The 14925-nt window shown below is 40.8% G+C and overlaps 2 protein-coding genes across 5 annotated transcripts in view; both read left to right on the top strand.

Annotated features, from left to right (window-relative positions):
• LOC116260300 (serine/threonine-protein kinase CTR1-like) overlaps nt 1-14186 on the top strand; it is a 32233-nt gene extending 18047 nt beyond the window's left edge. For all 4 annotated transcript variants that reach the window (XM_031638531.2, XM_031638533.2, XM_031638532.2 and 1 more), the window contains 7 exons: nt 781-1057; nt 10077-10200; nt 10295-10314; nt 11696-11852; nt 13109-13397; nt 13611-13683; nt 13827-14186. In XM_031638531.2, coding sequence (XP_031494391.1) covers nt 781-1057; nt 10077-10200; nt 10295-10314; nt 11696-11852; nt 13109-13397; nt 13611-13683; nt 13827-13924 — 1038 coding nt within the window. In that variant the 3' untranslated portion in view covers nt 13925-14186. The remainder of the gene's footprint in view (nt 1-780; nt 1058-10076; nt 10201-10294; nt 10315-11695; nt 11853-13108; nt 13398-13610; nt 13684-13826) is intronic.
• Nucleotides 2425-4021, top strand: LOC126410368 (uncharacterized). The gene is made up of 2 exons (XM_050079489.1): nt 2425-3653; nt 3947-4021. The coding sequence occupies exons 1-2, from the start codon at nt 2942-2944 to the stop codon at nt 3988-3990; spliced, it is 756 nt and encodes a 251-aa protein (XP_049935446.1). The 5' UTR covers nt 2425-2941; the 3' UTR covers nt 3991-4021.
• Nucleotides 14187-14925: the final 739 nt, after the last annotated feature.

Below are 14925 nucleotides of genomic sequence, written 5' to 3'. Positions count from 1 at the left end.
ATTCCTTTCTGCATATCCCTTCTTGAAAACATCCAACTGTAGAATTACTTCTATGGATATCCTCTTGTTTTAATGTATTTCTATCAGGGTGGATTCTTTGATCTTTTTATGACCGTGCATTTTTCACTACGTTGAAGGCATTCTTATGTTCTGTTAACAAGTCATTTATCTGAAATGTTCTCCCCACAATTGCATTCGCTGTGGCTATTTTTCATAGGCTTCTGGATTCTTTATTTTAAGCAAAGGAAAATCATAGGTTTGTGCACAAGCACAAAATCATAGGTTTGTGCTGACATGTGATTCTTAAATAAGTCTGTGAAAGTTGGTCTACTAAACCTGTGACCAAAATCAACATGTCGATATCTTTTTTAGATTAATACCTGATATGGTTGTGCTCCAGAATCTGTTGGCATGTGCTTCAGAGATGTACTCAAAAATGAAGAGTTGCTTCTGGATATGAATGGCACATGTGACTCCTTTATTCAGTTCACTTTGATAAAATTTGTTGCTCTGATTGGTGAGCCTGTTTCTTGTTGTAAAGATTGGACTAAAATATCTGGAATGACCATCCTACGTTGTCCTTCTCTCTCTTACTGCTAATACAATGCTCCTGAACTATGTCTTACGCTTTGTAAAGCCATGAATTTGGTTGACAAATGCAATGAAAACAATTTCTCGTCACCAGTCAATTTCTTGTCTTATTTTTGTCTTTCCTTTACCCCCACTTCCTTGATCTGTTGAGTGAATGTATTGTTTCTAATCAGCTTCTTGTCAGTTCAGGTTGCAAGCTTCCATCAAGATGTCCATGAAGCAGTGACTGTTGAAAGTGGTGCTTTCTCTAGGAATCAAGCCAATCTTGCACAGAAAGCGATCTCATTACCTTCATCTCCTAGTAGAGGTCAAGCTTCAGAGAGAGGAGTACCTGCAGAATTTGATATGCTGTCCACTTGGAACAAAGTATTAGAATCTTCATCATTTGTGAATAAGCCCTTGTTGCCTTTCCAAGATTGGAACATTGATTTCTCAGAACTGACAATTGGTACACGTGTTGGAATTGGTAAGTTAAATTGTCAACTCAGTTTTTCTGCTTATCTGAGACTGTTGTTGATAAAATACTGCTAACCTCGAAATTTGTACCCACCATTGTTTTCTAGATGGGAGGTGATAACTTGTTTCTTTGTGACTGTTCAGGTCACCCTGTAAAGAACGTGGTACTGAGAAGTATCTATAAAAATGATTAAAAGATGTTATAGAAGATAAAAAAACGCAATGGAGGACGAAAATAAGCTGTAAAAGTTCATGCACTTCCGTTTGCATAAAGCATTGTAGAAGCACATAAAAAATGTTATTTTGATGATAAAGTGCTTAGGAAAAACATAATCCGAAGGGGGAAAACCCATGTTTATGCCAGAAAGAAGAGGGAAAAGCCCTTGTACTAGCTAATTAGCTAATGATTCTCCAAATAACAAAAAATATCCCCATTCAAAACGTAGAGTTGCAAATGTGCGTTTTTGCTATGTGTAGCTCAAATTTTGTTTTGGCCATTGTACAGGTTAAGAAAATTTTTGAGAATGTATACAAGACTAGCTTGCTTATACTAGAATGTCCTAATCTTTGTGCCAAAGATTCATTCCTTTTGGCAATATCAGATATATATAAGATAAATCCTAAGGCCTAAAAATGCACGAAGTAATTCTCTTCTTTTCCTGAACTTCTGCAGTAAACTTCCCTGAGACAGCCCTTGGCTAATGTGCAGACCTGTGTTAAGACAGTTTTGGATGACTTACCTTATTTTTATCTGTGCAGCATGGGTTTTAGCCCCTCCTCACAGAGCAGGAAGTCAGCTCCTATAGGTGTTATCAAGTAGAGCCATGTTTTGGCTAGTTTTGTCAGATTGTTCTTCAGCAAAAGAATTTCAAGCTATCATACCATCCTTTAGAATGTATAGATAGATTCCTGCTTCTGCATATACAGAATAGCTTATTCTTTATTGCCGATTGGCAACAATTATAGAAAATCTCTTAGTACATAAGGAGCACTCTTACATAAGCATAATCTGGTATGAAAGTTATGCCATCTACCATAGCAGGTAAAGGAAAGACAACTGTTAGAATATGTCGTTGTGGGAACCGGGTCCATATCCGGACCCGGTTCTATGGGGCGCGGGTACCGAGGCGGGCGGTACCCTAGGCGGCTTCTCCTCTCTCCCTCTTTATATTGTCACTTATGTTTAAGTGTTGAATTAAGTGAAATATAATTCTCTCTCTCCTAGGGTTGCGGTGAGCCCCTAGGTCAGAGCTTCCCCGTGGTTTTTCACCTCTTTCTGAGGTTTTCCACGTATATTGTGTGTTCGTTCTCTACTCTCTCTTTGTGGTTCGTGTTTCTACATGGTATCAGAGCCAGCGAAGTTGGAGAAGCGTTTCTTTCCCGAGGATCGTCAAGTTTTTTCGTCGCCCGACGCCGTTGAAGTTCCGGCGCCGCTGCTGCCCTTGTGACGCCGTCCTCTGTTCCGCCGCCGCCGTCCTCTGTTCCGCCGTCATCCTCTGTTCCGCCGCCGTCCTCTGTTGCGCCTCCGCAGTCCTCCGTTCGGCCCGTTCTTGGTTTCTGCCACCGTGGGTGGCCTCTGTGTTGCGCCGTCGCCTGCCTTCCGTCGTCGCTGTCTCATTCCCGCCGCCGTCGCCGCTGCCTCATTCCTGTCACCGCTGCCTTATTCCCGCCGCTGTGCATCTTCTTGCTGTGTGCTTGTTTGTGATGGCAGAAGCGATGGGGACTCAAAAAGATACCGTTCTTGACGCGGGCAGCGCCTCCAAGACTGAGAACGTGCCGATCCAGGTCACCTCCATCCGTCTGACCAAGGACAACTACCTATCTTGGTCTGCCGCTCTCGAGATTGGGATTACTAGCCGTGGGCGTCATTCTGCGGAAGCCGACCTCTTTTGATATGTGGACTGTGCTTGCAAAGATGTATGGTCGCAAGAAGAGACATCTGCGCACCTATCAGATTAAACGCAGTATTTACTCCTTGACACAGGGTGATTTGTCTGTTGCTGCTTTCTATGCTGCCCTGAAGACCAAATGGGAGGAGCTAGATTATCATGTGACTGATGAGTGGAAGTGCGGTTCAGATCATTCCCTCTACTGGGAAAAGGAATGGATGGACCGTACGTTTCTGTTTCTGGGAGGCCTGCGGGATGAATTTGAGTCTATTCGTAGCCAGATTCTTAATGGTGATGAGATTCCGGGGATAGAGGAAGTATATGCTCGTGTTGAGTCTGAAGAACAACGTCGCCAGGTGATGCATCTTGACACCGGTCATGGCCCTTCTGCCTTTGTCAGCCGTGCCTCAGGGACTGGGCAGCGTCCTGCCCGGCATTGCACTCATTGCAACAAGTTGGGGCATTCGGTGGATTTCTGTTGGGATCTTCATCCCGAGAAGAGACTGGTCAGAGGTCGTCCTCCCTCTGGCAAGCGTAGCCCTTCTATGTCTGATTCCAGTCAGAGCAATTCTTTTAGTGGTGCAAAGTCCAAGCTGTCCCCTGCTCAACTCAAGGAGCTACAGGCGTACATCAGCCGCCTATCTACTACCCCTGAGCAGTCCTCCACGTCTGAAGGGGCTCAGCTAGCCCAAGCCCTCGTTGCCTCGACTGATCAAGGTAACCCTTCTCTTGGTGATTGGATTGTTGATAGTGGAGCCACTCACCACATGACAGGGGACTCTAAACTCTTTCAAGAATATCAACTTTCCTCTGGCAAGCAACGCGTGTCTATGGCAGATGGGTCTTCTATCTCTGTGGCTGGGAAAGGGAGCTTGTCCGTGTTGAACAAATACCGTCTCCACAATGCCCTGCATGTTCCAAATATTCCTGTCAACTTACTCTCTGTCAGCAGTATTACTAAAGAATTAAACTGTAATCTGATTTTCTCTGCTGATCACTGTTCCCTGCAGGACTTGGTGACGGGGAAGAAGATCAGGATTGGTTCGGTTACTGATGGGCTCTACCGGCTGCCGGTACAAGTTGCTTCAGCGTTGATTTCTGCCACGAGTGGTCACTTGTCTGGTGTGAACGATAGATCTACTGTTCTGCGATGGCACGAGTGTCTTGGACATCTCCCCTTCCAGTTAATAAAGAAGTTGTTTCCTCATTTGTTTGCTTCTGTCTCCATTGACTCATTCGCTTGTGAAGTGTGTCAATTGGCTAAACATGTCAGGGCTTCGTACCCTATTTCATTGAATAAAACCACTCATCCGTTTGCCTTAGTTCATTCCGATGTTTGGGGTCCTTCTGGAGTACCCACGTGTGGTGGTTGTCACTATTTTTTGACGCTTATTGATGATTACTCTAGATGTACGTTCGTGTACTTGTTGCGAGAACGTAGTGAGGTTCCAGCAGTTGTGAAAAACTTTGTTGCCTTTGTTGAGACTCAATTCCATACTACTGTTCAAGCTTTCCGTACGGACAATGCAAGGGAATATGTCTCCCAATCCCTTGATGAATTCTTGAAAGGCAAGGGTATTGTTCATGAAACCTCTTGTAGTTACACCCTTCTTCAAAATGGTATAGCTGAACGTAAAAATCGTCATCTATTGAATGTTACCCGGGTCATTATGTTCCAACGTCATGTCCCGAAACGGTATTGGGGTGATGCACTTCTCACTAGTGCACATCTCATTAACCGTATGCCTACTAGGGTGTTGGATGGTCAGTCTCCTTATTCCACCCTGTGGCCCACTCAGAATCCGTGGCCTCTTACTCCTCGTGTCTTTGGGTGCAGTTGTTTTGTGCATAATCATAGCCTTACTCTCAAAAAACTTGATCCCCGGTCTATTAAAGGAGTTTTCTTGGGGTACTCGTCCACTCAGAAGGGGTATAAATGTGTCGATCCCACTACTTCCAAAGTGTATGTTTCGAGGGATGTCACATTTCATGAACATGAGTCGTATTTTCCGGTGAATCCTCTTCAGGGGGAGTGTCTTGGGAACAAAGGGGAAGAGTATTCCTCTAATCAGCTGATTCAGTTTATGGAATTTTTGGATTACAAGGTTAGTCCCAGTGTGATTGACACGGTCACGGTCAGTAATGAGAAGGGCAGTCATATGGAAGGGGTCACGGTGGATGCTCAGCCCACTGTTGCCCGGGATCACTTGTTTGGCCAGGTTTATGTCAGAAAGGAGAAAGCTACAGTGGAAGATGTTGGTGATGAGGATAGAACCAATCCCAATCCTGTGATCTCCCCGAATGACCCAAGTCCATCGAATGAAGAGCTCCCCATTGCTTTGCGCAAAGGCACCAGGTCATGTACTTCTCACCCTATTCAGAGATTTGTTTCTTATGCTAAGCTCAGTACAAATTACAAATGTTTTATCACAACCTTATCCAAAGTTGTTATTCCCAGGTCGGTGGATGATGCTAAGGATGATCCCAAGTGGTTACATGCTATGACGGAGGAGATGGGTGCGTTAGCTAAGAACAAAACATGGGAAGTTGTTGATATCCCTAAAGGGACACACTTAGTTGGCTCTAAGTGGGTTTACAACGTGAAGTACAAACCTGATGGCACACTGTAGATCGATATAAAGCTCGTCTGGTTGCAAAGGGGTTCAGCCAGAAGTATGGGATCGACTATCTTGAGACCTTTGCCCCTGTTGCAAAGTTGAAGACCGTGAGGGTTATTCTTGCTCTTGCTGTGCACAAGAAGTGGCGCATGGACCAGCTTGATGTTAAAAATGCGTTCTTGAACGGCCATCTGGGGGAAGAAGTCTATATGAGCATGCCTCCCGGGTATGTTCAAGAGGGAAAATATTGTCACCTCAAGAAAGCTTTGTATGGCTTGAAGCAGTCGCCTAGAGCTTGGTTTGAGAGACTAAGGATCGTTATGAAGTCTACTGGGTACAAGCAAGGAAATGGAGATCATACCCTATTCATAAAGTAGAGAGATGGTCTGGTGAGTCTTCTCCTTGTCTACGTTGATGATATGATTGTCACTGGCAGTGATGAAGAAGAAAACAGAAAGATGAAGGAGAGATTAGCTAAAGAATTCGACCTCAAGGATCTGGGTAAGCTGAGATACTTTCTGGGGATAGAGATTGCTCGATCAGAGACAGGGCTGGTTATGAATCAAAGGAAGTACACTCTTGACTTACTAAAGGAGACAGGTAAACTTGGTTGTAGGCCCTATCTTACTCCTATGGAGTCGGTGACTAAGATAAGTATCAAGACGGGCACTATTCTGGATGAGGAAGGAAAATGGCGATATCAGAGGCTAGTTGGTAAGCTTATCTATCTTACTCTAACTCGCCCTGATATCACGTATGCGGTAAATGTGCTAAGTCAATTTATGCATGCTCCCACGGATTGTCACTGGAAGAGTGCAGAAAGAGTGTTGGGATATCTAAAGAATGACCCAGGAAAAGGACTGCTGTATACTCGACAAGACAAACTTACTATTGAGGGCTACTCAGATGCAGATTGGGCAGGTTGCACTGACACAAGGAGGTCCACTACAGGGTATTGTATCTTTCTTGGAGGTAACCTAGTTGTTTGGAGAAGTAAGAGGCAAGAAGTATGTTCGAGGTCTAGTGCTGAGGCTGAGTACAGGGCTGTTGCAATGGGGGTTACAGAGATGCTGTGGCTGAAGATTCTTTTGACTGATATCGGTGTGGAACTGGGAGATAAAATGAAGATGTACTGTAACAACAAGTCTGCGATTAATCTTGCCAATAATCCAGTGTTACATGACAGGACCAAACATGTGGAGATTGACCGTCATTTTATCCGGGAACGCATTGACTCAAAGGAGCTGATTCTGCCATATATGAAGTCTGAAGATCAAATTGCAGACGTCCTAACTAAAGGGCTTTGTACTTCTTCATTCGAAAAGAATGTTAGCAAGCTTGGCATGTTTGACATGTATGCCAAGCTTGAGGGGGAGTGTTAGAATATGTTGTTGTGGGAACCGGGTCCATATCTGGACCCGGTTCTATGGGGCGCGGGTACCGAGGTGGGCTCGCTACCCTAGGCGGCTTCTCCTCTCTCCCTCTTTATATTGTCACTTATGTTTAAGTGTTGAATTAAGTGAAATATAATTCTCTCTCTCCTAGGGTTGCGGTGAGCCCCTAGGTCAGAGCTTCCCCGTGGTTTTTCACCTCTTTCTGAGGTTTTCCACGTATATTGTGTGTTCGTTCTCTACTCTCTCTTTGTGGTTCGTGTTTCTACAACAACAAACTTTAGAAAGAACCTAGAGTCATATTTATGTGAGTATATAACTCTGTTGATTTTTTTTGCAATAAAATCATTTTGAATGCTTTTGCCTTGCTTCCAACTGCTTAACTGCAGTGTTGATTCATGGAGTTTGAGTTCCATTTTGCTTGCATAAATGTGTGCATATAATGTACTATATGTTATGGAGGGATGTGTAATTGTGTTTATCAGGGATCTAAATCTTAATTAGATACATATAAAATAGCTATGCAATAGTTTTTGACTATCTGGCTGAATTTGTTCTTAGCGTGTGATAGACATGGATATGGCTTAGGGGGTGTTTGACAGCATGAAAAAAGTTCTCATGTTGTAAGGTGGGTGAAAAGTTTCTGGAAAAATGGTTGGAACTCTTTGTCAAGATAGAAGCCCTCATCGATATCACAGACAAGTTGGCTTCACATAAGTATCACTCAAAGTGGTTAATCATTACTATGTTGTCTAATCATTTACGAATCACACTTAAAAGGATATAATCACACTCACAATGGATAATGAAGACTTTTGTTATATGCCTAATAGCATCAGAGTTCAGAGGATGCATCATGCAGCAGCAACACAACGTGGCCTTATCTCAATCACACGAGGACTGAGATAGTCTTTCAGAGCGCCCAATGGCTAAAAGACTAGCTATTATTGGACATTCCCAACAACTGGTTTTGATTAAATGCAAAATGAAAGTTGGGCATTCAGTTTATTACATCAAATTGAAAAATAAAGAACAAAAAGAAAGAAAAGAAGTACAACAGTAGAAGGAATATGTCAAAATGTACAAGAAGATTGCATGCATAAAATACAACAATAAGAAAAGAAGTGCAATAGTACAAAGACAGTATACATCAAAATATTTACAAACATATTGACATGCATAAAATACAGCAATACTTAGATATATATCATTGTCACAAATATTGTCCTCAGGTTTTGTATGTTGATGTTTGTCTTGGAAATTAATTGGGAATTTTGTCTTTTTGAGGAAAATTTTGGAAAGAAATTTCTGGAAATCAAAATTTTTTAAATTAAAAAATTATGAAAATGAGTTTTATGATGTTTCCTAAAAAGTATTGATAAAAATTCAATTTAAAATGTTAAAAAGAGCCTAACCACACACACACACACACACACACACACACACACATATATATATATATATATATATGGGGAGTCAGGGAGATAGAGGGAGGCATTGAAATCAACCAGCAGCTACTTCTATGGCTGGATGGTCGTTTTTTAAAATATGTCACTAAAAGTCATCGGAAAAGATGAATTTGCAATGACTAGTTGCATGGCCACAGTTTTTACTGACAAAACATAATAAAAAATAACAAATATATATATATATATATATATATATATGTTGAAAACTTGAAATCCTTTGACCATCTAACGATCCGGCCTGGAGAGGCCAGAGGCATCCAGATGCTTGGAAAGATGTGTATCTTTTTTTTTTTTTTGTATATTTATGTGTGTCTCTATGTATAACATGGATAAGAGATTCAAATTTAGTCTTAGAAACAATCTACTGATACCAACCTTTTTAAAAAAAAATCATTTTATTAAAAATTTCAAAAGCTTACCACTTCTAAGGAAGCACCATGGGCAATATGAACAAAAGCCTTGCTATTTAGTGCATTTAGTCAAAAGGGATTTATGGGGAGTCACGTGAAAAAATGCTTGAGAGTTGTGAGCCAATAATTTATGCATTGAGAAGATGACTAGTTGAAAATGATAGAAACCTAGTTGTGTTTTCAGAAGACTGAAATACTCCACAAGAGAGGTGAAGAAATCTCAATTAACGAAACCATTTGATGGGGTTTTCAGTCACTTGAAAATACAGCTGGATTTGCATTTTTTTTTTCAACTTTATCTCCACCATTGGATTTCATTAAAATCAATGGTCTAGATAATTCTCATCAAATCTGGTCTATGAGGGTTTGGTGGCTACCCGTTTATATATATATATATATATATATATATATATATATATATATATATATATATATATGAGAGTGTGTGTGTGTGTAACAATAAGATTTTAAGTAAATAAACACATATGTAAGTTGATTGTATCCATAAAATATGAATTATTATACAAAAGTTACCAACATATACTAAAAAAATTGAAAAATAGATCAGCCGCATCCCATACCCACACCCATGTCCGGCGGTGTCAACATGAAGATGTCTGCCTCCAAATCATATTGATAAGCAGGTCCTTCCTTGTATCATCCCTTGGAGGTAATCCTATGCTTCATTGGTTAGGGAGATTGCTGCATTGGTGCAAGTGCTCCTCTCTAAACTATTAAGAATCCATGACATCACCTTGGAGCATTTCATATGCCATTCATACTCTTCAACAACTTTGATTCTTTAATCTCCTTCAAGCTCCTTGATTTTTTTAGGTGCCTTCATAGTGAGTTGAAACTTGAAAAGAGGTTTTGGATCCATCAGCATATCGCCACAAGCCTGTCCCTTGGATGTGAGGTTTCTTAGTGGAAACTCATGTTGCGTAGTTGGTTGTGTTGCATTTGTAGAGAATAATGGTGTTATTTCATCAAAAGATGATTAAGAATAAAAAAGTAGGAGGATCGCCAAAGAAGATAGATGTGAAGATAACCTCTTGCATGAACCATAAAAATGCACCAAGATAATGCACCAAGATCTTCATAATGCATCTAAGTCATTGTCCCAGTTTATAGAAGTCTCTATTTTCATTGTTGTAATTGATCATTTTCTTTTCAAGGCTTTTCCCATGGCTTTTATCCTGAACTATGGCAGTGAACTATTGCTGTTTTAGATAAGGAATTATCTATGCTGCAGGGTTCTTTGGAGAAGTTTTCCGTGGTATTTGGAATGGAACAGATGTTGCAATAAAGATTTTTCTGGAACAAGATTTGACTGCAGAGAACATGGAAGATTTTTGCAATGAAATATCACTGCTAAGGTGATGCTTAAATTCCCTTTAACATGCTTGGAACTGCTTTCCCTGGTTATCTCTTCCTTTTACATTCTAACCTTTTCTTTATATTATTTTGCAGCCGTCTGCGTCATCCAAATGGTAATCTTGTCTGCTCTTATATGTGCCTTTCAGTAGCTATTACCGTTTTATGAAGGATGGAGTTCTCTTTCACTTCCATTTAAGTAGATGCTTGTCAAGTGTCAACTCACTGTAAATAAGTGAAATCACCGATAACTGCACGTATTCCTTGCATAAATATGCTTGACGTGGATATTTCATGAGACATATAAGCTGTCACATAGGTGCGGGGTGCGCGTGCCGGAGCGGTACATCCCCATAAATTTAGGTGCGGCGGTGTGGCGAAAATATTTATTTGTTATTATTATAATATATATATGTAAGAATTTAGAAATTTAGAGTATACACTATAGTCTAGACTCTAGACACTCTACACTACACACTTTATGGATAAATTATATATGAATATTATATATTACATATAAGTTATTGTATTACGGCATTAGCATGCTTACAAAGTACAAACATTAAACAAGTAAACAAAAAAACAACAAAACCAGGACAGAACACAGAAATGCAAAAAAAATGCTAAACAAGAAATAGCAGTCGTTGCAGCAAAACACAAAACTGAGAAAGTTGAAAAATTAACGGTCAAATATGAACATTTACTGATTTAAGCATAAAACACAAAAATAGAAGCACCTGTGCTATGAGTCGTTAGTTAAATCGCTTGCACAACCAAATGAAATACAAACTCAAGAGTGCAATGAGGAAGTGTGGATGGAAGAATCAAGCCAAAAACAGATAGAAAAACAGTTGTTTTGTCGGAAATAGGGTTGAGAAAGATGCATACGACAATCCTACTGAAATAGGGGCAGAGAAGCCGTTTGTTCCACTTGAAGATCTATCGCATGTTGCCGCCGGTCGTCGTTCGACCCCCTCAGTCACCGGAAATGACTTTCCATTGCGCTAGATGCTTCAATGAAACCAGCAAAACCCACACAAGGAAAGAGCACACGGGAGGAGAGGAAGCGGGTATACGATCGTGCCCTAAACCCTCTTTTTAACGTTAAAATTTTTTAAAATAAAAAATGTTGAAAAAGGATGAAAATAGGCTTGACACGGTTTGACCACACCCGATCGAGTCAAATGCTAGTTGGGTGCGTGTCCAAAATGGACGAAAATGATCGGGTGTGTCAGCCGCACCCGACTCTTGTTGACTTGTGTTGGGTGCGTGTCCAAAATGGACGAAAATGATCGGGTGCGTCAGCCGCACCCGACTATTGTTGACTTGTGTTGGGTGCGAACCCGAGCCACACCCGCACCCACACCCGAGTCGTGTCGACACGGGTGCAGCAGTCACATTGGAGGGTCCGTGTGACTTAGCATATAAGTTCCTTATGTGCACTCTGAATTTTATTTTCCATTGCTTATCTTGACTACTGCTTTTTATATTTTCCAGTCATACTATTTCTTGGTGCATGCACAAAACCTCCCCATTTGTCCATGGTCACAGAGTATATGGAAATGGGTTCGTTGTACTACTTAATTCATATGAGTGGTCAGAAAAAGAAGCTTAGCTGGCGCAGGCGATTAAAAATGCTTCGTGATATATGCAGGTTGGTTCATGTTACTGTTAAATGTCCACAGTTGGAAATTTTGTTTGTCCATCATGAAATATTCTGGTTGGGTGATGTTAATTGTCTTTATTTACAAATTTCTCTTAATTTACCCGTCAGAGAGAGAGAGAGAGCACCGTTCTCCGGCTTCTTTCATCTGACTTTGTTTTCTTTTTACACTATGGAAACTATAACAATTCTTTCCCCCTTCTTTCAAGCTTTCTGTGTCTTTGTGCATCTGTGATACTAATTTGTTTCCAGAAGTTCTCTTGCTGGTTTTTGCATTCCTTTTGGCGGTGTTTGCTAACCCTGAAAAATATTTGAGGATGTACTGCACGGTTGAAATTTCACCTGCCTTAAATATTTGGACCACTGCACAACATGAAAAATTTCACCCTGGTAAATTTGTCATGTTATCAGTCACCCGCCTAGTGATTGACTTTCTCTTGCTTTCCTCCTGTACTGCTCTCCCAAAATTCTCTGCAATTGTGCATTCTGCAATCATAATGGCATCCGTTTGCACCGCATGAGATGTTTTTTTGTTTGTTCCCAAGCAATGTTGTGTTTTCCTCAAAGCATAGTCTCTGTCGCTACTGCAAATGAGGAAATTACTGAACTATGTTGAAGAGTCCAGTATTTTAAAGTTATTCCATGTTATGCTCCAGGCAGAAACTTCCAAATGCTCGTCATTATGGGGTTGAATTTCATGTTTCTAATATTTCTTTTCTTCTAAATGTTTTGAAATTTTCTTTAAGTTTGCTCATTATAGATGATTCATTTCAGTTATGTCCTTTAATTCTTCATATTTTTCCAGATAATTTGGGTTGAAAGTTGTATATTGGACTCACTGAGGGTTTCACTGTATAGTTATTAGTTAACTGTCGTTTTGAGACGAACTGTCTAGATGAGAATTAGTGGAAGTTGCATAATGCTAAATTCTCTTCTATGTTGTTAATGACGTTTAGGTGAGATTTAACCGAAGGTTTTTATCGTTAATCAATTGTGAGTTCCTTTGTGTAGCCAAGCACATATATATATGCAGCACATTTTTTAAATACATTTGACAGTGAATGGTTTTAGTTTGCATCTGCTGAGGGCATCCTAGGCCTAACATGTCTAAGATTTTCATTTACCACAGCTGACGCTTATGCCTATAGGAAAAGCCTGTTTATTAGATCTTATAGTAGCTAATAGTTCTTTGAAACATTCTTGGAGTAAGTTTAGTAGTCTGATTTTTTTTTCTTGCTGATTTAAAGAGGGTTGATGTACATACATCGGATGAAAATAGTGCATCGTGATCTGAAGAGTGCAAATTGCCTTGTGAATAAGCACTGGACTGTTAAAATTTGTGACCTTGGGCTTTCACGGATGATGGTTGATGCACCTATGAGGGATTCCTCTTCCGCAGGAACTCCTGAATGGATGGCCCCTGAGCTCATACGCAATGAACCCTTCACCGAGAAATGTGATATTTTCAGCTTTGGCGTGATTATGTGGGAACTTTGCACCTTAAAGAGGCCATGGGAAGGCATACCGGCAATGCAAGTAAGTATCATTTAGAACTTTCATAACCAAAAGTAGAAATTTACTGCAAGCACACTTCTGTAAGGACCTTAATCTTGAATTGGGAGGTCGTCTCAACTTAGTACCATCTTGGGCAGCTTTGTTTGGCATGTTGGAGATCCAAGGACCAAGTTGGGCATGCATTAGTTCTGCTTCAATCTTCAAGATGTAATCATTGTCTTCCTTGTCGTTCAGGTGATATATACTGTAGCGCAAGAGGGTGTGCGGCTTGAAATTCCTGAAGGTCCTCTTGGCAAGCTAATTTCAGGTTCTCTTTCCTCCCTAAAACCCATCTAGTTTTCGGGGTACCAGTCTCTCATTCCTTAATACGTTTGTCGTTTATGCATCAGCACGTTAACTGATTGAAAAGAGAAAGAATTAAAGAAAATGTGAATCGTTTATATAATGCAGATTGTTGGGCTGAAGCTGATCAGAGGCCTGGCTGCGAGGAGATACTTTCTCGTTTGGTTGAGTGTGAGTACACTTTGCTGGTACCATTGTGTACATAGAGTATGTGAGTTGCTCTCTGCTACAAGAGGGGAGGGAGGCCATGCCTAGCATTGATTCCGCAGTCTCCATCATTGTATCTGTTTGTTTGAGTACAGAAAGCAATGTCGCTGTTGAGGATTTGTAAACAAACTTCGAGATCACATTGAGAGCTGAAAATAAATAGCAAAAGGCAAAAATTTTCTCTGTTTTGCAATCCACTTGTAAGCAATTGCTTTGGCCTAATCAAGCTGAAAGGAATCAATTGATTACATCTGAACTTTATTTGCCCGACCATCTGCCTCAAATTTGTCTCCGAGGGGAAAGGTTTTCTGATGTGCTCAGTAGTTTTTCATAATGGCGTGTATTTCTGATTTCCTGTTAGTTCTCTGATCAAGGTAAATCCTGTTGTCTTTGAGATTCTCGTTAGACGGTGGACCGGGTGCTGGTCAAGCTCGTGCTCATGCTCTGTCACTATTTATTTCCATGCATGTCTCAGGGAGGGACATTGCAATTTGCACAGCTTCAATTCTCTAGTCGTATTTGAGGAAAATCTCTCCCACGGTTCGTAGATTACGCCGGATCACATCCCACTGTCTAGGTTCCTCTTGGATGTGTTTCACAGATGCTCTTTGTGGGATTCCATTAGTTGATTTCCATTTTGATCTCCATCTCTGTGCTAGCAAGTGGGATCTTGCCTTCTGCGATCAATTGACAGCAAGTGCGGTCGGAGGCCGCACATCGTCTTCTTGTTGCTGTTCCTACCAACATTTCTTTTTCGTCCCCTTCCTGTGGATTGCTACTCAACTGCTGCTGGAACTCCTTACCGCTGCTGTTGATATTGGAAGAATTCTTTTGCTTTCTCAAACCGTTGCTGCTCTCTACATATACAAGTGTACATTACCTCAGACCAGATGGTCAGAAACAAAAATTAGGTTCTTTTATACACGTGTAAGTTGATCACTTTTTGGTGTTGTAGACGTGCTATTTTTAATCATAAAAAAATTGATCTCTTAAAATACTA

This window comes from Nymphaea colorata, chromosome 9 (genome assembly GCF_008831285.2).
Source record: "Nymphaea colorata isolate Beijing-Zhang1983 chromosome 9, ASM883128v2, whole genome shotgun sequence".
NCBI classification, from domain to species: Eukaryota; Viridiplantae; Streptophyta; class Magnoliopsida; order Nymphaeales; family Nymphaeaceae; genus Nymphaea; species Nymphaea colorata.
The sequence above is the reverse complement of the archived record's forward strand: the minus strand, read 5'-3'. Positions and strand labels throughout refer to the sequence as shown.

Bases quoted from the DNA above. Each gene is read 5' to 3' on its own strand.
- LOC126410368 (XM_050079489.1), top strand. From the start codon at position 2,942: ATGTGGACTGTGCTTGCAAAGATGTATGGTCGCAAGAAGAGACATCTG. The intron at 3,654-3,946 runs GTAACCCTTCTC...TGTTCCCTGCAG, and splicing joins CGTTGCCTCGACTGATCAAG to GACTTGGTGACGGGGAAGAA.